This window comes from Triturus cristatus, chromosome 7 (assembly GCF_964204655.1).
Source record: "Triturus cristatus chromosome 7, aTriCri1.1, whole genome shotgun sequence".
Lineage (NCBI taxonomy): Eukaryota > Metazoa > Chordata > Amphibia > Caudata > Salamandridae > Triturus > Triturus cristatus.
Window position 1 is genome coordinate 124371277 of NC_140590.1, and position 24124 is coordinate 124395400.

Sequence of the window (24124 nt, forward strand, 5' to 3'; positions counted from 1 at the left end):
AGACTTGTAGGTTGCACGGTGCTTCTTATTTGCAAGAAGTTCATGTAAAAAACGTATGTTACTGTGTCCTTACAGTGTCTAACCCCCAAAGGGTACTTTCACTATACGAAGCCTCGCTAGCCCACAGAAAAACACTGAGTAGCAATATTAAATATACCATCTGACCTACAGGCTGGCTTCCGGAAGAACATGGACTAGACATTTCACTTGTGCACAGTTTATTGGAAAACAGTGCTAGTAGAGAAGGGCCACCGCTATGTGGCCTTTGTGGCCCTGAAATTGGCCTTTGATTCTATTCCCATATACAACTATGGGCTCTCCTGGGTAACATTGGCGTGCTTGCTGGACTTCTCTCAATTATCATAAAATTGCATGAGTTGATTTGTGATCTGATGAGGTTTGGTTGAAAGCGCTGGGATGCTTACGGGTAGCCATGCGCTATACAAGTGATTTTACAATACAATACAATTACAATACAAATTGTGAGCAAACAAAGAGCAAAATAGTTTTTACATAGATTTCAGAATAAATCTCTCACTCAGGAGGTTTTTCTTGCAACTGCCCAACTTGCCAGTTAAACCTGGACCTGTCCTTGACCCTGTGGTAAGCCCCTACTGTAGTGAGTCCTGATTCTGAGGTCCTGGAAACACAGCGTCTGACTGGACATCTCCTATCACCCCTGAAAACATGACACTTAAAAATCTTTTCTGCTACACCTCCGGAGGTCTGGGACCAACCTGTCGTGCTGATCTGCCCTTGGCGTGTTGCCACTGAGATGAAGATTGAGGGCTCGCTCTCCTGGAGCTTCTCTGCAGCAGCAACTCTAATTCAGCAGGATCTTAAAGAAAAGGCATCCGGTCTTATAGAGTCCTCTTTAGCTATAGCCTGCAGCCTTGCCAAGCTGAATGATTCTTATCTCTAAAACAAAGTGACTACGGTCCATATTACCGTCGGTGGCAGTCTGACCGACATACATGGCTTCGGCCCGACTGTCGCATCAAGATGTAGGTGGTCAGAGTGATAATGTTGGGGGGAAAGAGCACCACCTCCGACAAGCTCAAGGAGACCATCGAGGTGGCGGTTGGACTCTAATCCCTACAATGGTTGCGGTGCATCCGCAGGCACTGCTGTAGGGATTGGAATGTCCCTTTTCAACTGCCTTCTCGTGGCCATCCCACCGGCATTAAAAGGCAGGCAGAAACTGACTTTGGAGGCCCCAAGCAGGGCCCCTGTCCTACGTGGAGCATCCACTGTGTCTGGATGTTTGAAAAGTGCCTTTTTCCACTGCAAACCCTTTTCCTGGGCCACAGCACAAGCCACAGTGGAAAAAAACATTTTAATACCACCTACATGGTGGTCACATCCTAATAGGGCAGGACAGAACTGCCGAGTCATTGTCAGATGGGTCCTGCACAAAATGATGGCAGTCGGCGGTCCGAAAGACCACCATCATAATTAGGGCCAACGTATGAACGTAGAAATCTTGACCGGGAGAAGATGCCAAAGGTATGTGGAAGGCAAGATTACACATATCAGTGCAAATTTCGAATTTCTAGTTTGCCTGTCAAAACCAATGGCTTCACTGGGACCGCATCCAATTGGCAATCCAACCTTGTGGAGCTCTATTTGGTTACAGTCTACTGCCTTGCCCCACTGAAGATTTTGGACTTCCATTGACTCAATCCTCTGACTGGGGTGAACCTGGTTTTTGTCACCGACCCCTGCTCCATCGCGATTGGCATCAAATCGCACATATTTCCTGGTCTATCATGTCTGTCTAATCACGGTTGGAGCTTAATACTTCTTAGCTCGAATTCCCCTTATTGGATTTTTGCCAGTTTTGTGCCATCTTATTAAAATAGGTTTCTATTTCAGTTCGGGATTTTTATTGTTTGTGGTCTGACGACTTTTTGCTGTTTTGGTACTGTATAAATTCTTTACACACTGCCCCAATTTAGGCCTGTCTGCTCCATGCCATAGCTACCAAGGCTTTGAGCTCAGGTTAAATTAGTGACTTTGAGAATTACCCTGAAAAGGCTTGTGATTACTACTCAATGTGAGAAGTCACTCCTCTTGAAAAACAACCAAATGTTGTCTTACTTAGGGAAGAAAAAGAATGGTGTATGTATGTGCTTTTCATTATTAATAATAATAAAAAAGGATGTTTTGCTGAACAGTATGGTTAATAAGTGCTCCGAAAGAAGAGTGTTACAAAAATGAGTGAGAAGATGAAATAGCAAAATTTAAAGTACATGTAAAGCAAAATATTGCATAGAAGATACTTTGGTGAAGAGTCAGTATTTCATTGCATCTTTGAACAAGATTTGTATATTCAGGTTTTACTGGCCAATGCACAGAATGTAGTTTCACACTTGAAAACACATGTACACACTGATATTGTACTTTTGCTATAGAAACGAGTTTTCTGTGTTGCATAGACGTGTTTTTCTCTAACCTCTGTTTATTAGGCCTCAATTTCAGCATAGCAGCCATATTTTCCAGAATGGATATCACCCTTGTCTTCCCCTTGAACATTTCACTTTTGGTTATTTGTGTATTTGTTACTATCCAATGGCAGTCATCATTCATGGCATTGACACTGCACTGCCTTTTCTATGCATTTTTTTTAGCAAAGCCTTTAAACTATTCTGCTGATCTAGAATTCAGTTATTGAGTAGGCCCTTTTACTTAATTGACTGTTTTCTGATATTTTTGAGATGTTGGGAGGTGCTTCAACCTCGGGGACCTATTGCCTCATGAAATTGAGGTTCAACACTGTTTCTAATTAATCGAAATGTGGGCGTTTTTTTGAGGTACAGTTTCAGGGTGTCAAAGTTGTGTGGTCCCCAGTACTCCATATGTGCAAACGTTATTACTTTGTGTGCAAAAAAACTGTAAATACATTATCATGACCGCACAGTAAAACAAATGGAATTGCAAGAGCAGTCAGTGCATTCCATTGTGGCCTTGTAAAAGATTGACACCTAAACAGCACATGCTTCCTAAACTAGAGCGTCATATTTAAGCACATATAATGCCATTGTGTTACGAAAGTGAATACATCAAATAGCACCCAGTGCTTCTCAATCACAAACTGCATGACATGTTATAGCTGTACTCCAACAAAATGACTATTTTATGCCACACCGTTAAGCCTAATGGGTACACAAATGGAACAATGGAACTAACCATGAAAACACATGAAAGTCAATGGCTAAAAAGAATGACCCAAATAATGAAACTCTGTTCTCTTTACTCACGTAGGAATAATTGATGACATTAAAGGGCATATTTACAGAGATTTGACACAACACATAAAAAAAACTTGTTGCACTGCATCAAAAGGAGAGAGCAGGCACGTGCCATAACTATTAAGATATTAGACATGCTTGCTCCCCCTGAATGCTGGCCCACTGAATGCAGCCTAAAGCCAACGCAGGTACCCTTGTGACACGGCACAAGGGTGCCTGTGTTACAGGCATAATTATTTTTGTGCAGCTTCCTGCACAAAAACAATCCTTCGAGGCACGTGTGCAGAACATGTAGAAAGAGGAGACAATGAGGAGAAATACCGATATTTCTCCTCATTGTGCCTCACCTGGGAAGGCGAAGCATTTTGATGCATTCCCAAGTTTGCTAGTGTAAGTATATTTGGGAATGAGCCACAAATGATGGGTGGATGTGTGGGGACACCCACTCTCCATGCATGGATCACCTCCCCGGTGCAGAGTTATGCAATGCAGCAACTTAGCAAGGAGACTCTGAGTGGCATAGTCTGAATTACAGGCTTGTGTTGCCTTGCGTGAAGCAATGCAAGGCCTTAATAAATCTGGCCCAAAGTTCTTGAAGCTGTCTGTAGCGAGACCTAAAAAACAAAACTCTGAGAAGCAGGTCAGGCATTTCAGATGGTCGCTGGTGTAGCGCGAGGAGCCGGTCATTGCTTCAGCTTTGCATTGGTAGTTGTAAATGGCTGTCACTCTCATTGCCAAGTGCAGGTCTTGTTGGAACCTCGTGTTTGTGGTCGTCTTGGGCGGTCACTGTTGGCACACAGAACAGGTCTCACTGGAGCATCACACTGGTAGTCACGGACGTGAGAAAAGGTCGTATTATGATCATGAGGAGCCCAAAACTTCAGGACCATCACATTTGCTTGAAAAGGAGTAGGCTCAGATGCCAGATAAGGGTGCAGGACTTCAGGGCACCTCTTTGGGATCAGGACTCTCTTCATCACGGTCCAACAGCAGGGAGTGTTTTGATGAGAGTTTCTGAAGGGGCCACATTTATACACAGTGCAAACCTTTGTGTAAGGGAATTTCCCTGGCTTACTCCCAAATTTGTTTTGGCCAGTTTTCCCCTCTTAATTGAGTTTGGCTTCAACCTGGCTAGGGGGACCATGGCAGGGACAGGTCTGGTGTCAGGTGTATTTGTGTGTGTTGTAGGCAGGGTCCTTAGAAGTGTAATCACGGCAGGGCACAACTCCTTCATAGCCATCCGGTCATGAAGACCCTCTCCTTCTACATCTAGGCCCCTTTTGTTTCAATGACTGGGAGGAATACACAACACACCTCAGGGGAGCCATTCACAGTCATGTAAGCTTGGACACTGGCAGAAAGTAACATCAGGCAAAATAATGTTAACTTTCTAAAAGTGGCTTAAATTCTGACTTTCCCATTGAAAAGGATTCACAATTCTATTTCATTTGAATGTAAACAGCATTTGTTCATCTGGTCCCAAAATAAAGTTATCACCTATTAAGTGTAATAAAGTACCCCAGTGTTAGTCTACGGGAGACACAGCCTTTCAACAGTGAAAAACAACTTTAGCAGTCAGGACAGGTGAAACCTAAAATGCATTTCCTACTTTTTACATACAATGCATCCTGCCTGTAGGAGTGGTTAGGGCCTACCACAGGGTGACTTATAAGTAACACAAATGATGGTTTAGGCCTGGCAAAAGGTTTATTTTGCCACATTGAAATGGCAGTTAAAAGCTGCACCACATGCTACAGTGACAGGACTAGGGGTGAACAATGAGGGAAGCAGCCCAATAGTAGCATTTAATTTACATGCCTTGGGTGCATGTAGAACCATAAACTAGGGCTTTATATGATAATTAAATGTATAAATTAGGTTTAGGCCACTTACGCCATATTTAAAAAGGAAAAGCTAACAAGTATGATGTGAGAAGTTGGCCTGGTATATGCTGTCCACTAATTAAAGTGGGCACCCTGTACCAGTCCAAGCAACCCTTATGGTGATTTAAGAGATCAAAGATAACCTTTGAAAGCTCTCCAAGTGGTAGCTGTGGAGAGCAGCCTTCAGGCTTAGTCTTGAAGGAATGTTAAGTAGCTTTTTTACCAGAATGCCACTTTGTAGTATTGGTTAAATGAAAGGAGAAACACACAGTAGTTATAAAAGTATGTATTTATTAATATAATACACTCTAAGAATTACACAGTATCTGCTACATTCAGATGAACACAAAGCACACGATACTGTAGCACAGAAGCAATAGTAAATAACACTAATACACAGTGGGCTCCAGGGGGAGACCAGGCCATATACTAAAATAGTGGTATGAGAACCACGACTCGCGTCAAGACAGTGTCTAGAGGATGTAGAATCGCTGGGACCCCAAGGAACCACCCAAGGTGAGCAAGTAGGGACCACACGGAGGAAAGTCGTGGTTGCACTTTTGAAGTTTAAGGACCCTTCTAAGTGGACTTCGAAGAAACCTTGTGGAACTTAAGAGGTTGGAGAGCCACCCTGCCCTTAGATACACTGGTACCAGACTTACCTATCCCAGGTGCTTAGGTGGCATCGAAAAACGCCGTTGATCTCTATGGAGGACTTCGAAAAAGAGCCAATGCTGGGAAGAAGAAAAGTGTCAGTTGAAATCCAAAAGTGGATTCTTCGTGAAGAGTACCTTAAAGCAGAGAGGACAGAGTCTGGGTCACTCAGGAGTGACCAGGGGCTTGGTAGACGAATGCCCACCAATGTCGGGTGCTACAGGTGCTTTGAGGGGGTTTTGACAATACAGCCACAGGGACCAGGAGATGTCGGGAATGACTAGGAGCTGGATATGAGCTGTCCCACAAAGGATGTCGAGTGCTGAGGGGTTGGTTTCCGGCTGGAGCACCAACATGCCTTGGCAGCAGCAAACTACGCAGAAGGTCAAGGAAGATTATGGTTCAAACCAGCAAGGCCCAGGAGACACACCAAACACAGGCCTGGAGCAACCAGGGTAGCCTGCGAAAAGCAGTGTTGACCCTCAAGAGGACCCATAGGTCAGAGGCACAGGAGTTGCGAGGGGACCTCAAGCAGTTTCACAAAGCAGCAGCCCACACAGCACTCAGTGCAAGGAGGCTGGAGATCTTTGCAGGAAATGGTGCCAGAGGTTGGGGCTACTGGAGCCCAGTGCCCTTTTCGGGAAACACCAACAAGCATATTCACTTGAAAAAGTACACGGAGCACAAAGGTATTGCAGCCCCCTCACCTCGTTCTTGGTAAGAGGGTAGCTCAGACCATGAGGGACTTGGAAACTCACCTCTGTGTTACTGGAGCCTTCGGAGTCCATAGGAGATCAGGAGCAGCAGACCGGTAAGTTGAGATGTGGTGCCTGCGGTTGCAGGGGAGTGACTCCTTCACTCCAAGGGAGATATCCTTGATCCTTGATGCTTCACAGGTCCTGCACAGAGCCTGTATGGTGCACAGGCACAGACGATGCTTTGGATGGAAAAGGAGACGAAGTCGGCCCAAACAAGGTCCAGCGAAGTCCAGAGTGTCCAGACGGTCGAAGGTCAGTATTTTCTGGATCAGAATCTTGTCCACGTCGAATCTAGGTTCCTGCAGCCAGGTAACCCCTTTTTTACCCAAGGGAGAGGGTTAGACAGATTCAGGGGTCCCTCCCAGGGGAGAGTCTGGACAGTGGGGAGGTTACTCCCATGTCCTTCGTCCAGTTGCGTACCTAGAGCAGGAGCCAACGACTCCCTGGACTGGTTTGAACTGGACTATGCACAGGGACACCAAATTTGCCTCTCATGCAGGCTTTCGGACGCTGGCAAGCGCCCCCACCCAGGCCTAATACACTAAATCCTCCCTGTGACAGGATGCCTATTGTTCTGCCTTCTCGTGCTCGAGCTTGGCTCAGCAGCAGGAGGGCAGAAATGTGTCTCTGGTCGGCAGCAACCATTTTAGGCTTCCCGTGACTTGAAGGCTGGTACTGGGAACACCAGGGACCTCTCAAAGCTCATTTGTGAGGGATGGAATCATAAATCCCACAAATGCTACTGGTGTGGGGGTACGTTTCCACAATGTTTGACATCAAACACAATAGGGTTACTTTCTGCCGTTTTAGAGTTGGTCATCACACGGTTGCATAATGCAACTCTATATGTCGTAAATGGCTGCAGTACTAACAACCTAGGAGAATGGACTCCGTAAGCTGCCAAGGTATCCTGCTCATGCAGTGGCACCCTCTCACTTAGAACCAAGCACCCTGTCTTCAGTATTGTCAAGGCCGGCTGTAGGGGTGACTTATAGGTTTTAAGTGTAGTGACCCTTAGATATAGTAAACCTATATCTAAAGAAAGTGGTGCATGCACCATCTTACACCGGCTCCCATGGGTGGCATAATGCAAGCTTCAGCCCATGGGAGGCCTCCGGGCTACCTATGCCTTGGGTACAAGGGTACCATATACTAGGGACTGACAAGGTGACTTCAGTATCCAATCTGGAGTGTACCTAAGTACATAACATAACAGGTTAAGGAGAAAGCAGATAGACTGGATCCCATTCAGACTAGTCAAAAACAGTATAGCATGAAGCAAAAAGTGGGACTAACCATAAGAAGCAGATCCTACTTTCCTTTATATCGGCTCAGAAAAAGGAAGTCCAACTTGCTTACAATGACATTGTAGAGGATTTTGTGCACCTGGTATCCATGTCACCTTGTCAGATATGAAACTATGGTGAGCATGATTGCAGCTAATCTAACCCCTTCTCGTGGGGAAACAGCCATCACATTGCGTACGTTACAACGCATGAGATTACAATGCAGTCATTACAACGACCGCATTGTTACATCACAGTACCATTACAATGAAAGTCGTTACAGTGGCTTGCTCTAGGGGGTGCTCTAAACTAAGAAATAGTATAATTTACTATTCTAACACCTTCCCTACTGTTGCACACACTGTAGATGGAATAGAGCAAGTCGTTGTAACGACTTGCGTCGTAATGGTATTGCGATGTAACAAGGCGGTAGTTGTAACCATCGTGTTGTAATTGCATGCGTTGTAAACGCATGCGATGTAAAGGGCTATATTCGTTCTCGTGCATTATGAAATGTGGGCCTCCAGGACTTTACTAGCATGTTTGCTTGCATATAATGTAATGTCATCCAAGCAACACATTGCAAACTTTAAAGTGTGTGCACTGGAGACTGGAAATATCACTGCAGCTCTAACTGTTTACAAGCCGTACATAAGGAACCTTGTCTTCCGTACATGGCCATTTCTCACAATTGTTTTCACTCCCACGTGTTTTGTTGTCTTGCTTTACAGTTCTATTTAGCACAGACTCGACCCCAATGTAGTGGTGTGGCTTACATGAGCACCACTTACATTACACAAGGTCACATTTATTTTGTAGGCACAGGGAATTTAAGTGATGTGCCCAGAATCACAAGATGTAAAGCTAATGCCGAGACCCAAACTTAGCAGCTGTGACTGTAATGCCATATCTGCTCAACAATGCCGCCAAGCGAAAACAAGCATTGAAAAAACGATTGGTCTCACATTTGTTTGAGTAAGAGCTATTGGCATTGTAAATATTATTGCCTTTTACCTATGTGTTATGGAATATATGTATTTGGTGTGTAGTGGAATTATGTGTGTTGGATTGGATTAGTTAGTTGTGTGGTGTGGCATGGATTGGATTTGTGTATTGGAATTATGTGGAATGGTGTGCTGTGCAATCAAATTGAGAATAAATATGTGGTATGAGTATACTTGAATTCTGTGGAGTGGGATTGTGTGTTATGGATGTAAATATGTGGAATGGCATTTTGTCTTGTGGAGTGGCATGTATTGGAGGTTATGTTTTTTGGTGTGCTGTTGATTTTTGTGGCACGATGTGGAATTTTGTGGTGTGGATTCGATGTATGTATTCTGTTGTGGAATTTTGTTGCTGAGTTGTATTATGTGGTTCAGTGTTGAATTATGTGGTGTGGATTGCGAATGTGTGGAGTTGAAGTGTGTATGTGGAACTGTGTGAATAGCTTTACCTGTTTTGTGACAAAAAGAAGAAATAGGTAGGAGCTTAGCTTCAGATCTGTGTGTTTAGGTGTTAAAAAAAAAAAAGAAAGTTAGAGCTATTGGTGTTTTTATTGTAAATGTCTTACCTATATGTTATGGATATGACTGTATGTATGTGGTTAGGGATTGGAGTGGATGTATGTGGTGTATAACGGAGTTTTGTGAGTTGTATTTTAGTTGTTAGATGTGGCTTTGTGTGGCATTGGAAATTGTGTGGTGGAGAGTGGATTTGTGTTGTAGAATTAGGTGGCTTGATGTGCAGTTGCATTATGTGGATAGTAAGTATGCATTTTTGAGTGTAATGGAATTATGTGAAATGGGATTGTGAGTAATGGAGTGTAATTATGATGATTAGTATTTTGTGTTGTGGAGTGTTATGTAGTGCCATTTAGTTATGTGGTGTGCTGTTAAATTATATGGTATGGTGTTGAATTATGTGTTGCAAATTGGATATATGTGGTGTGTAGTGAAATTCTGTTGTGGGGTGGAATAATGTTTTGTTTCCAAATTATGTGGCATGGAATGGATTTGTGTGGAGTTGAACAGTGTGGCATGGAACAGTGTGGTATAGAGTGAAATTATGTTGAGTGGAATTCTGCACCATGGTGTAGAGTATTTTTATGTGGATTGTTATGTCGTATAAATTGCATTTGTGTGGGGTGTATTTATGTGCTGTGGAGTAGTGTGTAATTTGGTACAGTTGATTTATGTGGTGTTGAGCTGTATTATGTGGATTATTATGCTGTGTGGTGTGGTTGTAGGGCTTGGCATTGTTTTGAGTGGTGTTGTATGGAGTTGAGTAGAATAGAGTGGTGTGGTGTTGAGTGGAGTGGCATAAAATGGAGTGCAGTGGAGTAGCATTGTGTGGAGTGCAGTTGGTTGGAGTGGTGTTGCATAGAGGAGAGTGGAATTGTGTGGAGAGGAGTGGGGTTGCTCGGAGTGGTGTTGTGTGAAGTGACTATGTGTGGGTGGCGCTGCATTGACTGACGCTGCATCGAGCTGTGTGGCGCAGAATAGAGTGCAGTTGTGTAGAGTTGGGCGACATTGCGTAGAGTCAAGTGCAGTTGTGGGGAGTTACATTATGTGGAGTAAAGCAGAGTGGCATGAAGCAAAGTGGTGTGGAGTAAAGCAGAGAAGGCAAAGTGCAATATGTCATTACATAAGTGCTTTTCCACGTGCTGAAACCAGGTTATGTAGCTTTATACACTGCAAAATGCCCCTCCCTCGTGTTAATCCCTGAAGTCAAGCAGCCCACCTCAATACCACGGAAGCCCACACAAACTATGGACCAAAATGCTTCCACTGGGACTGCCAATAATTCAAAGGGCATAGTACACCCACCGGAGACTTCTAAATAATCTGCACAGCTCCCTTTCCCTAAATACAGAAAGCAGCTCGACCATCACCCAAAAGTGGCAGTGAAACCTGGCGTTTTACATAAATATCAAACATTTTTGTGTTTGCTGATACTTTATAAATGCACTGTTCTTCGTGATAGATCATCTGCCAAAAAACTAAACATGTGTTTACCGAGCACATAGCAAAGAACTCTTACTCTGAGTTCAAAAGTCGATATACATTCTAAATGACAACACTTACATTTAAAAACTAATGCAGACACCTCACCTATGAACTACACAGTTTGAATGTTGTCGCTGTAGGCACATACCAACATTAAATTCTTGCACGCACCACTTTTACATATTAGGTACATAACCTAGGAATTACAAGATCTACTGAGAGGTGATTTATATGATATTTAAAAGTAGAGTTAATCCCTCTCAAAAATTGTTATTTTGACAGATGTGTCTGTAAGTTTAAAAGCTCCAGCAGTCAAGCTACATATGTGGCACAGGAAGCAATGCTTTCCTTAAAACTCTAGAGCAGGGGTCTTTAAACTGGGGGCGGCCCCCCTAGAGGGCCTCAAGTGTTCACAGGTGGGGGGTGCCAGGCTCTGGCCAGAAGAAGCATTCTGCTGCTAACAGTCCTTTGTTTTCAGCAGAAGAAAATGAGCAGCAGTAAGCCGCTCTGTAATGGGCCATCACTAACAGCTTTTGTCATTTATATTCTGGCTGGGAGAAGGTGTCAAAAGGAAACGGACTCCAAACATTCTTCAAAGCTCCCATCCCCATTTCTAATAATCACACTGTGAATACTTTTACACGTTAGAAAGGCTTGGTATGGAATGTTTAGCAATCATGTATTTGTTAGCATTTGTAAAACAGTAACATAACTTAATTGCAAGCAGTTTACACATATTTAAACTTTTCAAATTTAATGAAATAATTGTGTGAAATTGAGGGGGTGGGCGGGGATTTTCTTTTCCCCACTGCGGGGGTGGGGGGGAGGTGGCGGCATTACATTTTTTTAAGACAACCACTGCTCTAGAAGATGGCACAATAAGTGCTGCAGTGCATAGGTGACATTCTAACTTTCCATGTCATTGCTGTATTTTCCTGCACCATATATTACTGCCTTACTGTAATGTTTAATCCGCCAAGCAGAGAATGGCCATTTCTACCATGTTTTAGGGGTCAGAGCAAATACCTTGGGGTCTGGACAGCAATGCTCCAGTGCGCAGGAAGAATCAACAGTTATGGACAATGTAAGCGGTGTGAAGTCAGCCCATTCATTCAAGAAGAAGAAGAAATAGGGAACAGAGACACAGTGGAGGGTTATTGTTAACAGTTCATCCGCAAGGAAGTGATATAAGTGTGGAAGCACTAGACACTTGGCAAAGGACAGGAAATATCCAGAGCACACGCAGAAATGTGCAAAGTGTGGCATTGTAGGTAATTTCCAGAAGGTTTGCCAGAGGAAGCCAGGTGGTAAAGTGAAGATTGTAGACGAGGGGGAGGAATACAACTCAAGGTCGTCTGATGATTCTGATGATGTGTGTTCTGAATGTGGATGATGCACAAGTACTTAATAGAGGTCGGGGGAGAATTCTAAAAGAAAGAAACCTATGTGCGAAATGTGTATTGGTGGTGTTAACATCTCTATCGTTGCTGATACTGGTTCACCATGCACAATAGTAAATAAAGAAGTGTGGGGTGAAGAATTTGCACATGCACTAGGACAAGAGTTGCTACAGCCTGATATCATGCTTAAAACATTAACAGGTGAACCTTTTGAGATAGTAGGCTACAGGAAACTTAAATTCACGTTTAAGAGCAGAGAAACTATGGGCAAACTGTATGTTTCTGCCACCGGTCCTTCTGCATTGTGTTGGATGGATCAAGGCAAGTTGGGTATAACTCTAAATCCAAACAGTCCTGAACCAGTTTTAACTGTACAACCGGAGGAGGAATTGATATTATTAATTTTAAGGAAATTCCCCACGGTGTTCTCAGGTAGTATTGGGAAGCTGAAAGGGTTCCAAAACAAAATCCAACTGAAAGCTAGTGCCAAACCTTGTATTTACAAAGTGAGAAGCATACCGTTTTCATTAAAAGATTGTATTATAGAACAAATAGAATTCTCAGAATGGGTGGTGCCTTTGGTTGTTGCTAAAAAACCCAATGGAAAATAAAGGTTATGCATAGACTTAATTGACCTTAATCAGAATATTCAGGTGGACCAGTATCTCCTACCTAAGGTAAATGAGATGTTAGCCCATACCAGGAACATCAAGTGCTTATCAACTATTGATCTCACTACTGCCTATCACCAGGTATCATTGCACCCTGACAGCAGTAATGTTACCCCATTCCATTCGCCGTTAGGGTGCTACTGATTCAAAAGAGTACCTTTTGGCCTAGCCTCAGCTGCAGCTATGTTCCAAAGATTAATGCATGAGTTATTTAAAGGGATTAAAAATCGTCTCATCTTCCAAGATGACATTTTAGTGATTGGTAAATCCAAAGAAGAGCATGCCGTAAATTGATGCAAGTTCTCAGTATTTTGGGAAAAAAGGCATGACTGCTGAATTCAGTAAATGCAAGTTCGCCATGAAACAGGTTATGTATGTGGGTCATAAAATCACACAGAAGGGGTTAAAATCTAAAAAAGAGTTGTTGAGTGCTATTACGGATGTGCTGGTACCCAAGAATAAAGATGAATTAAGAGCGTTCTTGGGGTTGGTTGAATTGTATTCAAAGTTTGTGAAAGATTTTTCCACTAAAACGTTTGACATCAGACAACTTCTAAACCTTCAGGAACAAGTTGGAATGGTCTACCTGCTGTCAAGAAATGTTCCTTGCCCTCAAGGAGAACATTTGTAATGCTCTTCCTTTACAGGGATTCGATCCTGAGTCTGCCAACATTGCCACTATGGATGCAAGTGGTAAGGGGATTGGTGTGGTCCTTACCCAGAAGAACAAATTGGGTAGAGAAGACACCATTGTATTTGCTTCATGCTCATTGACCCCCATTGCAGAAAAATACTTGGTCATAGAGCTGGAAGCACAAGCATGTGTGTGGGGTTTGGAGCACTTCTACCAATTTATTTGGGGTATGAAAGTAATCTTACGTAGTGACCACAAACCTCTTACCATAGTGTTAACCACAAGAGATTGTATGCTGCATCGCTCAGACTAGCACGCATATCCGTAAGACAGTTGGTTTTTTAACTACGGAGTACAGTATGTACCTGGTACTAAGAATGTAGTTGCAGATTTCCTCAGCCGCATGCCCCTTCCTATGAGTGAAGCTAATGAGGATGCCGGGGAAGAATTTTGCGTAACTAACATTTCTGAAAAGTTCCCTTGCATCTCAGGTGAGGAATGGAAGAAAAGCTCAAAAACAGGATGTGGTTCTCTAAGAAGTAAGTAAGATGACACTAGGGGGTGGTCAGATAAGAAAAAACATCTGTAAAGGATTGAGCACATACTGGGAACTTAGACATGAGCTGTCATTGGAAGGAGTACTTATATTAAGACAAGGGAAAGTGGTTACCCTGAAACTTTGAGAAGTAACATTTTGGAAATTTGGCACGAAGGACATGTGGGCATTAGCAAGAGTAAAAATTGGTATTGGAGGCCAGGTTGAGACAAAGAGATTGAACGAAAGGTGAGGAACTGTATGCAATGTGAAAATTCTTATAAGACCCAGATACATTTCTGGCCTTCATTACATCCTCTACACAGTCCAAGGAATTCCTTGGGAGAAAATGGCTATAGATATAATGGGACCTATATCGGAGCGTGGGGAACATGTGTATGTCATTGTGCTCATAGACCAGTTTTTCTAAATGGACTGAAATGGACATACTTCACAAAACTGCCTCAGGCAGTATTTTCAAATTCCTGGATAGGGTATTTACTAGAGAAGGGCTACCTAAATACATTCTGAGTGAAAATTGACCCCAGTTCATGTTGGGAAACTTTAAAGAAGTATGGAAAGATATCACATTGCACAACAAAACTACTTCTGTATACTATCCAGCTGGGAATGGTGCTGTGGAACGGTTCAACTGGGTCATTAAGGTAATTGTACAGTTAGCCAATAATAAGAGTCTAGTTTGGAGAAGTGAATTACACAAGATGGTGTGGGCATACAGGATCACCCCAAACGAGAGTACTGCATTCAGTCCTTTTGAGTTGATGAGGGGAAGAACTCCTATGTTCTAAGATATTGGTTGGCTGAAAACTGTGAAGAAGGTTGTTTGGTCACCTGAAGCAGTTAGAGAGAAAGTATTACAAGTACAAACTGAATACTAGAAACGGTATGACTTGAAACATAAAGCAAGGCTGTATGTGTCAAAATTGGTGATTGCACCTATTATGATGTAATCAGCAGGCATCCTAGAACGCCGGCTGATCAATGCATGACTGTGGGAGAGAATATACTCTGGAGTAGACACATTGTGGTTACTCCGCTGTGCTGTGTTGGACATTTACGACTTCAAATAAAGAAGTACATCCAATGCTTTTACTGGAGTCATCTTTACATTGTGAAACCTTTCAATAAAATGATGATTCAAAATGTGGACAAAGTGTTAAGACTAGAAGGAGTTTAAGAGTATGTGTTTCTAATCCTCTGTCTGAAGATGCAGGGAGGTAACGGAAAACATTAATGAGGACGCCCACTAAAGAAGTAGCAAATATTATGAAATATCTCATCCCAGGTGATGCGTTTCGCGTTTCGATATCTACGTTATTTCCTTTTACTTGTACGCAAGGGGCCTTATTTATGAGCCCTTGTGTTACTTTTTCGCAGCTGGTGTGTCACTTTTCGTGACGCACCAGCGACGTAAAAAGTGCACCATGTTGCGTCATATTTACAAAGTGACGCATCTAGGTAGATGTGCCACTTTGTAAACCCCTGCGCCACATTACACCTGTGTCAGGTATAATGTAGGCAGGGTGGGCGTTCCAACACAAGTAAGTCTCGTAGAAGTGTTGCAGTGAAATCTTTGAGATTTTAACGCGCCACCTCTAGGACGCAAATGCGTCAAGATCTTCACAGCAGGCATAAGACTGATGCAGGAACATTTGAAATGGGACTTGCCCATGTGAAATAGCCCATTGCTGAAGTTGCGTCACTTTTTTGACACTCCAGCAATGCATCATTTTTGCACCTACAGGCGCGGATTTACAAGCCCCTTGGGCCACTTTTGCGTCACTTTTCCCATGTTAAAAGTAATGCAAAAGTGGCTCAAGGAGCTTGTAAATCTGCCCCATGGATACGTCAGAAATCCTGATGTATCTGTAACTCCTTGCGACATGATGTGTGATACTGTAAATATGACGCATCCAGCAAGGAGGGCACGATGAAAAGTGACGCATTGCTGTTTTCACGCAGGGATGCGTCACTTTTCATAAATGAGGCCCAAGATTTTTAATCAAATGATTATGCTTGAAAACCTGTTGTCCGTAAATGGAGTATCGTGTGGGTCCTGCTCCCACTCTCGCCTTTGCTCATATTTCTATTTCCGTGATGTTCAGTTTCCCTCACTCTCGCTCTCTGCTCGCGCATGCGCTCCATAGTAGTTCATATAATTCAGTTTAAATTTCTTGCCGCTCTTGTCTCCGTAGGAGTCTCCGCATGTGTCTGTGAAAATAATGAGGCTACAGTGAAGGTGCGCACCCCCGTCACTGTTCAGGAAGGCCTGTGTGTCCTCATCCCCTGCCAGTTCACCTATAAGAAGACGAAGGAGAAACCAAAGGATCCCCGAGGATACTGGTTCATTAAAGGTACCAAGGAAGACGCCCCGGCCGTGGCTTCCAACGATGATACTAAAAAGATCCGCGAGGACACCAGAGGCCGCTTCAGACTGGTGGGAGATGTCAATCAAAGGGACTGTTCCCTGAGCATCGATGACGTCAGGAGATCGGATGGAAAGAGCTACTACTTCCGATATGAACACAGTCAGGGCTCAAAAATTAAATATTCTTATGAATGTTGTCAGCTGCAAGTTACGGTTGCAGGTGAGTCACGTCTGATGGTAACACTGGTTCTAATTCTAAATTGATTTGAATATCGGTGCCTGGCATAGGTCAACAGTTCACACATGTTAAGGACAATAATCAGGAACACAGCAGGTCAGAAATATTAACTGCTGTTCTTGCGGCTCATGTAAGTCACAAAGAGGAAGATGCCGCTGCCGATAAAGTGTTATTGGAATTGGGTCAATATATAAAGATCACCTCATTAAGAGTAGAGGTGCGGCGTAAGATACTTGTAGGATAAATGCATGCTAATTGTATTACCGCACACTGAAAGCAACATCGTATCCCTACATTATGAATTTGGTGACAACACCTCTCTCCATGGCCCACTGTGTGCATTGACACAACAGCTGGTGCTACTTCAGGTCTTTTTAATACTGAAATCCATGTAAACCAATGCTTGCTTACACGTCATCCCACACCGAAGGATTTATTTATGGCAGTACGCAGAATACTGGAGGGCAAATTTACTAACAATTTGTGCTAGGCTTGCATCACAAAAGTTATGCCAACTCTGAATTTGGGGTTTACTTTCAAGCACCAAACTTCATTTAGTTGGACAGTAGGAATGTATGATGCTACAACACAAACATTTACAACGCATGCCTTTCAATGCAGTTTTTACATCGCAACATCCATTACAACGCATTATTTTACATCGCATGCCATTACAAAGCATTTTTAGAAACTACATTTACAACGCATTCCAGTACATCGCATTATACCATTACAACTAATACCATTACAATGCATACCATTACATTGCATTTAGTGTAAGTGTTGGATAGTTTAGGGGTAAAAGTTACTATTCTAACTCCAGTGAGTGCAACAGTAGGGTAAGTGTTGGATAGTGTAGGGTTACTATGCGTTGTAATGGCATGCGTTGTAATGACATGTGATGTAATGACATGCATTATAATGACATGCATTGTAATGGCTGCGTTGTAATGACATGCAATGTAAAGGATGTTGCGTTGTAATGACTGCGTTGTAAAGGTAGTGCGATGTAATGACTGTGTTGTAAAGGTTGTTTCCCAGACAGTAGCACTAGAGCAATGCAATGCTGCTTTGCATCAAGGGGGGTGGGCGATGTCCCATAATTAGTACAACGGCATTCCTGTACATCCACCGATGGTTTTAGATGCTTGTCTCTATCAATTATCATTTGTAGATAGGACTTTGCACCAAAACCAACTCCTTTTTGAGGCTTAACTTGGGAAATGTTTTGATTTCTCCAAACCTATTTCAGGTCTTCCAGACAAATTCTATGTTTGATATCACGCACACACCTTTACGTTATGGTGCAAGGCTGTATGTGCCAGTGCATGGCAGCATAAAGTGCAGCCACACAGTGTGAGCAGAAAAGTGCTCCATGTCTTAGGAGATATGGCACAGTTTCGCTTCCTCCCTTTCACGCAACGCAGCACAAGAACTTTGGTCGCTGGTCTGAGTTCCATGAAACATTAGTACATCTGCCTCTGTGTTTAGTAAGAGATTAAAAATATGTGCTATTACCATTGAATACTGCCACATATTCTATTACACAAGCCCACAAACAACACTATTTATCGTCCGGACAAGGCACTGTTATCGATTCATTCAGACACAAATAATCTATTTGAACCTTTTTTCCAATAGCGCCTACTAGGATTTGTTCACAAACTGCTCCAGCTTGGTTTTAAAGTAGAGACTTGCCATGGTTTTGTCTAATGCTATGTGTTTATGTAAATGCTGAAAATAAGGTCCTTTAATGTGAACAAAGGGTGGGAAAAGAGTTTGAGAAAATTACTTCTAGGAGTGTTTAAGTTTTTTGCAGTCTTGATCAATTTCTGACAAAGCCTGCAGAAATTGTATAAAGGTCCATAAAAGTGGAGAGGTTGCATGCATACAATGTTTTGAGGTTGCACACTACCTATTTTTATTATCATTTTGTATAGGAGTGTCATTTGATGTCGGCTTCTCTCATGCAGTAATAAGGCACATCATGTTTCAGCTGGAACTAACTGCTATTACGACTACTATGGCAACCACTACTTCGGCTCGTACTAATACTACTACTAAATCATTAAGTGGCAGGCAAAGGGAACGTGTGCAATACCTCAAAGGCCAATAATCACGAAGTAAGTAATCTTTGCAGTCTTCAACTGCATGAGTAAAATTTCCTAAAAAGCCCTAGGTAATTTTTTTTTTTTTACATCTTAAGTTCTAATCAGGTGTGAAAATATTCTGAGCGCTCAGAAACTATAGCACTTTAAAATGACCTCTTAAACGAATCACTGGCTACAAAACTTTGGAGGTTCTGCTGAATATCATTATATATTTATTTCAATAATCTTTAATGTTCAGTTAATCAAATCTTACAATTAGCCATAAAATCAAGATTTGAAAGCATCAGGAAATGAAATCTGGAATTTTAGGTATGTTTGTACCGTCAACCTTCATTTGTTATAAAAATGTTGACGCGCCTAAGGACTGTTGGACTTGGCCCTTCTGGCCGGTTCACCCCGAAACTTTTTGCTTAAAATGGTGACTTGGTTTAGTGATTTTAGTGACTTCTGCGCACTTTACCGCTGTGTCCCAGGGTAAAGTGCGTGCGTGTTGTGAGGTTGGCCTGCCCTCCCATAGGAATGCATGGGGGAATGTATGTGTCCCGGTAGTTCCTGATGCGTGGGGTGTGCAGGCCCGTGTTTGGTATGTGCGGACTCGTGGGAGTGAATGCTGCGCGTTGATGTGTGCGGCGTGCATGTACCTGGTGTGGAAGTGCCACTTCTAGAAGTGGGCACTTCAGTGTGCAGTCTGAAATGTGTGGCTTGTCTGGCGATTGGCTGGTGAGGTCAGGTGACGGACTAGGGAATTCCCCAGAGTCAGGAGGAGTCACCCAGTGGCGAATGGGGAGTTAGCATGTTGATGGCTGGGGAGGAGTGTACCTGGGTCCTGAATAGGACAGGGCTTCCCCCACACAATGCTGGCGCCGGCCCCTGTGGTGCGTCTAATGACCCTAGCCCTGCCAGTGAATAGGGAGAGGGGCTGAGCAAAACAAAGTGCTCAGGAACCTGTTGGAACTGGTTCGCCCCTTCCCTGCACCTTAGACAAAGGATGTGACTGTATAAAAATGGGGCTGTGTCCCCACAGAAGTTGTTCTCTTGCAGGATCCACTTGAGGGAGGCCTGCTGCTGCTGGGCGCCAGGAGAGACCGCCACTGGGGACTGCCTCCCTGCTGGAGGGCCCTGTGAGCTGGCTCTGGGCCCAGCCTTTGCCCCCTGCTCTCTGGAGGACCTTTTTGTTGCTGAACATTGCTTGTAGCGCCTGGGAGCGCTTTCTGGACTTCCAAGCGCTGGGCGCGCTGTTTTCCTGGACTGGCTGTCTCTCAGAGCCTGGGAGCGCTCTGAGGATCCTTTGTAGCGCTGCGAGCGCTGGCTCACCTTGTAGCGCTGTGAAGCGCTTTGATTCGGCTTGCGGGTGCCCACCCCGCTTATTTGCGTATCGCTGCGGCGGGTGCCTACCCCGCCGAGGATTGCATTTACGGAGGGAGCCCACCCCTCTAATCACCGAGATCACCGCTGCAGCCCGGTTCGTGACCGGAAGTCAGGCAAGCCTGGGGGCGGGCCGCCGGGACAACCGGAACTGAGAAGAGGAGGGCGGGAGTCTACCCCGCCTCCTACCGAAGCGTCGCGGCTGCTTAACCCCCGGAGCAGGCAGGAGCCTACCCTGCGCCCCGGGGTACTTAGGAAAGTGACGAGGACGGCCGGAGCTGGAGCGGAGGAGGGCGCGAGGCACATTGTCGGTGCCTGCCCCCTCCGTGTCGAGAAGCAGCCCCGGAGTCCGCCGGAGCAGAGAGAGAAAGCAGCCAACGCGGGAGTCCCCTGCGGACAGCCTGGTGAGTGATTGCGAGGGCTGGGGGACTCCGCGCACTTGCTGGGGAGGGCGGAGGCAGTGCTCACGAGCCCAGTGAGGCTCCAACGGGTGGCAGTGCTCACGAGCCCAGTGAGGCTCCAACCCGGGGAGACAGTATTTCCCGAGCCTGTGAGGCTCTCAAAGGCAGTCGGTGCGGTAGCTACGAGCCCCGTGAGGCTCCACCGGAGGGGCAAAGCATCGCTTCTCGAGCCCAGTGAGGCTCCAACGTTGTGCTGAGCCACGAAGGCTCTAGAGGGCATATTTTTGAATGGTCAAAGCCCAGAGAGGGCTCCAGAGGCACGCAGTGCCTGAAGTTCGTTTTCCAGCTGCCCAGCACTTAGTGGGCAGCTGCCACGTTTAGGTGGGGGACCATTCTTGTTCTAGTCTGCGCAGCTGGCGCAGCCTGACTTTGTTGAACGCAGGGCGTCCTAGCCCCTTCCAGGCCAGTTGGCCCAGGGACTGCCACAGGTGGTGGCATAGGAGTTTTGCGCAATTGTTCCTACTTGCACCTCTGAATGTGTGTTGATGCATCATGTGCCATTGCTTTTACACCTCTGAATGTTTTATGCATCATGTGTGTTCCTTTCATGCACCTCTGAATGTGTTTTGATGCGTCATGTGCCATTGCTCTACACCTCTGAATGTTTTAGGCATCATGTGTAACGTTCTATTACCCCTACAGGTATTGGGATACGTGGGTGGTTGTTACTTTCTCCTAGTACAGGTGGTGCTAGTGAGGTTCTAGTTCCCTGCGTGACAGTCTCCTAAAGGAGTTAGGGTTACGTAGGTGGTACTTCCCCGACACCAGTAAGTACTGGTTGTGTGCTATACATATTATTTTTGTGCTACAGTGATTTTATATATTTTGTGTGCTAAATATCTAAAAAGTGCTAATTCCTGACAGTGGTCCAGGTGGCCCTGTCTTGTACATAATCCCTTGTAAATTCTGCCCGTGCCTGTTGGCACATTGTAAAGTGTGTGTTGTTATCTAATGTGTTTTGTATAATACAAAGGTTATTTTTATAGAATACCTTGTGTGGAGTTTCCTTTGTGGTGGGCCTTGGGTGTTGTTGCTGGGTGCGCGCGCAAACGCTTTACACATCGCCTCAGAGATAAGCCTGACTGCTCGTGCCAAGCTACCAAGGGGGTGAGCAGGGGTTATCTTTGGCGTGTAACTTCCTTGCCCTGACTAGAGTGGTGGTTTCTGCCTGGCTTTGGCGCAAGCCTTAACCAACCAGAATCCCCAGGTCTAACATTGGTGATCAGCGGTGGGATTTGGGACTTGCGTTTGCGCTGTACCGCAGCAGCGACTGGCTACACCACAAAACTCTGCATTAGATAAATCACATTTTAGGGATTATTGTTTTTGAAGTTCCTTTATTTCTTCTCCTGAAGGTATCATTGTGTAATTGTGTCCAGTACATTTGTCCCCCGCCCTGCGCCCAGAGTTTGGTACCTGTGTCACGTGGTGGTCAGGTTGAGGGATCAGGGGTGGTAGAAACTGCCTTACCAGTCCGAGGGGAGGGTTGTGTGTGGATGGTGTGTGGGGTACTAGACAGTGAGTGTGAGTTCTCCAGGATAGAGAGCTCACTGAAACCTTTTGTGAATTGTGTACTCCTGTGTAGCTCCGACCCCCAGGTTCCTTGTGTTGAACTCTTCTCAGGAACGTCCGCCAAAATGGAGCCTGCTTTTAACTTCTGTAGTCTGTTTAGGTACAGTAGGTTGGAGCTGGCAAGGTTCTGTGAGGAGAGGGACATAGAGGTGGGTGAGTCAGATACCCAGTCCAAACTGAGGGACAACCTGATCCTTTGGCAAAAGGAGGAGTGGGAGCGGGAGCGCAGCGAGGAAGATAGGGCCCGGGCCGCACGCCGAGAGGGTGGTGGGTCTGAGGGGAGCCCTGAGGAATCTGAGGAGGAGGAAGGTTACCTGACAGAGACGTCAGTAGAGAGTGGAGACCCCATAGATAGGAAGTCCCTTGCTGGGTCCAGTGTCAGGAGCAGCACCCCCTCCCTTTCCCTGTCCCCAGAGGAGTGGGTAGATAGGAGGGAAGAGAGGGAGCATAAGCTGGCCATGGAGAAGCTCAGGTTGGAGCATGCCCGGGGGATGGCGCAGCTGACTATGGCAGAGAAGAAGCTGGAGACCGAGAGGGTCTTAGCGCAGGAGAGGATGGCGGAGGCTGAGAGGGCCTTCGCCAGGGAGAGATTAGCTCTGGAGGGTAAGTTGTCCCCAGAGCGCAGTGGTAGTTTTCTGGGCTCCCCAGGGAGGGTTGAGTCCAGTGGTGGCAGCAATAGAGAGACCAGTGCGGAGAGTCCCATTCCCAGTTCCCCCAGTATGGTACCTAGTTCCCGGGAGGAGGAATGTAGGTTGAAGTTCAGGGGCAGGAAGAAGCTGCCTCACCAGTCTTGGGAGAAGTTTGTGGAGGAATGCGAGGATGCACTGTTTGATTGGGTATGGGGTAGCACGAAGGAGGATTTTGAAAAACTGTATGATCTGCTCGTCAGAGAGCAGCTATCCAGTAGTTTTTATCCCGAGTTGCGCCAACACCTGTTAGCATGGGGGCACACTGATCCGTGGGAGCTGGCAGCGGAAGCAGACCGATGGGAACAGGCCCCCAGTTATGATGAGGAATGGGATAGTTCTTCCCACACTAGTGACTCAAGTTGTGGTTCAGGTACCTTCCAGCCCAGCGTGGTGGAAGAGGCTCCGTGTAGCCCAGCTAGGTCCCAGGGTAGCGAGGAGGGTGTAGGGGCTTACGGCCTGGCTCAGTGGAGCGGGAGTAAGTGGGTGACCGAGGGTCCCCAGGCGTACGAAACCCTGCCTCGGGACTTGGGTGGTTTCAGGAGGGAACACCAAGTTGGGGACCTAGGCTGTCCTGTTAGCCCATTTGAGGAGGATCACATAGTGAGTAGAGGACCTGGAGCGCCTGTAAGCAGGGCTCCTGTGGTTCTAGAGGCTGGCAGTACCGCTCCGGTAGGGAGGGTACAGGAGTCCAGCGTGAGGAGTGGTTGGGGGATGAGTTTCCCAGTGGATGCACCAGTGGACCAGGGACTAGCCAGTTGGGCTAGAGCTCCTTGGGGGGACCCGGGTGGCGCCACTTCTGTTCTGGGGGATCTTCGCGCACTGTCAGGTGGGCAGGGGACGGGAGATCTGCGCCAGACAGACAGTCACACGACACATGGGTCATGTGTCAGTCTCAGGGGGATGGTGTGTAAGTCCCCAGAAGTCCTGGGGTGCCAGGCAATTATTCCACCGAAGGTTTTAGACCGGAGGTTGGAAGGCCAGGTTCAGGAGCAGCCTGACCTGAAGGGTCTGACTACTGTAACCAGTGTCCTGACCGGTTCTTCTTCCAGAGGGACCGCCCCAGTTGGTAGGGAGCAGGACTCTGGAAGGGGGTGCAGAGGGTGGGAGAGCCCACCTCTGACCCCGGTGCAACCTGAGGGGTTAAACCCTAGGTTGGTAGACCAGTTCTCAGGGAGGGGTCCTGAGCTGGTTGGTGAGGTATGTTACGAGGGTGCCTCTCAGA

The 24124-nt window shown here is 45.5% G+C and overlaps 1 protein-coding gene across 1 annotated transcript in view; it reads left to right on the forward strand.

Moving 5' to 3' along the window:
- The window catches only part of LOC146809008 (sialic acid-binding Ig-like lectin 13), a 349688-nt gene that overhangs the window by 39528 nt on the left and 286036 nt on the right, over positions 1–24124 (forward strand). The window contains exon 2 of the mRNA XM_085615797.1: positions 16294–16686. Within this exon, the coding sequence (XP_085471923.1) occupies positions 16294–16686 (393 nt within the window). The remainder of the gene's footprint in view (positions 1–16293; positions 16687–24124) is intronic.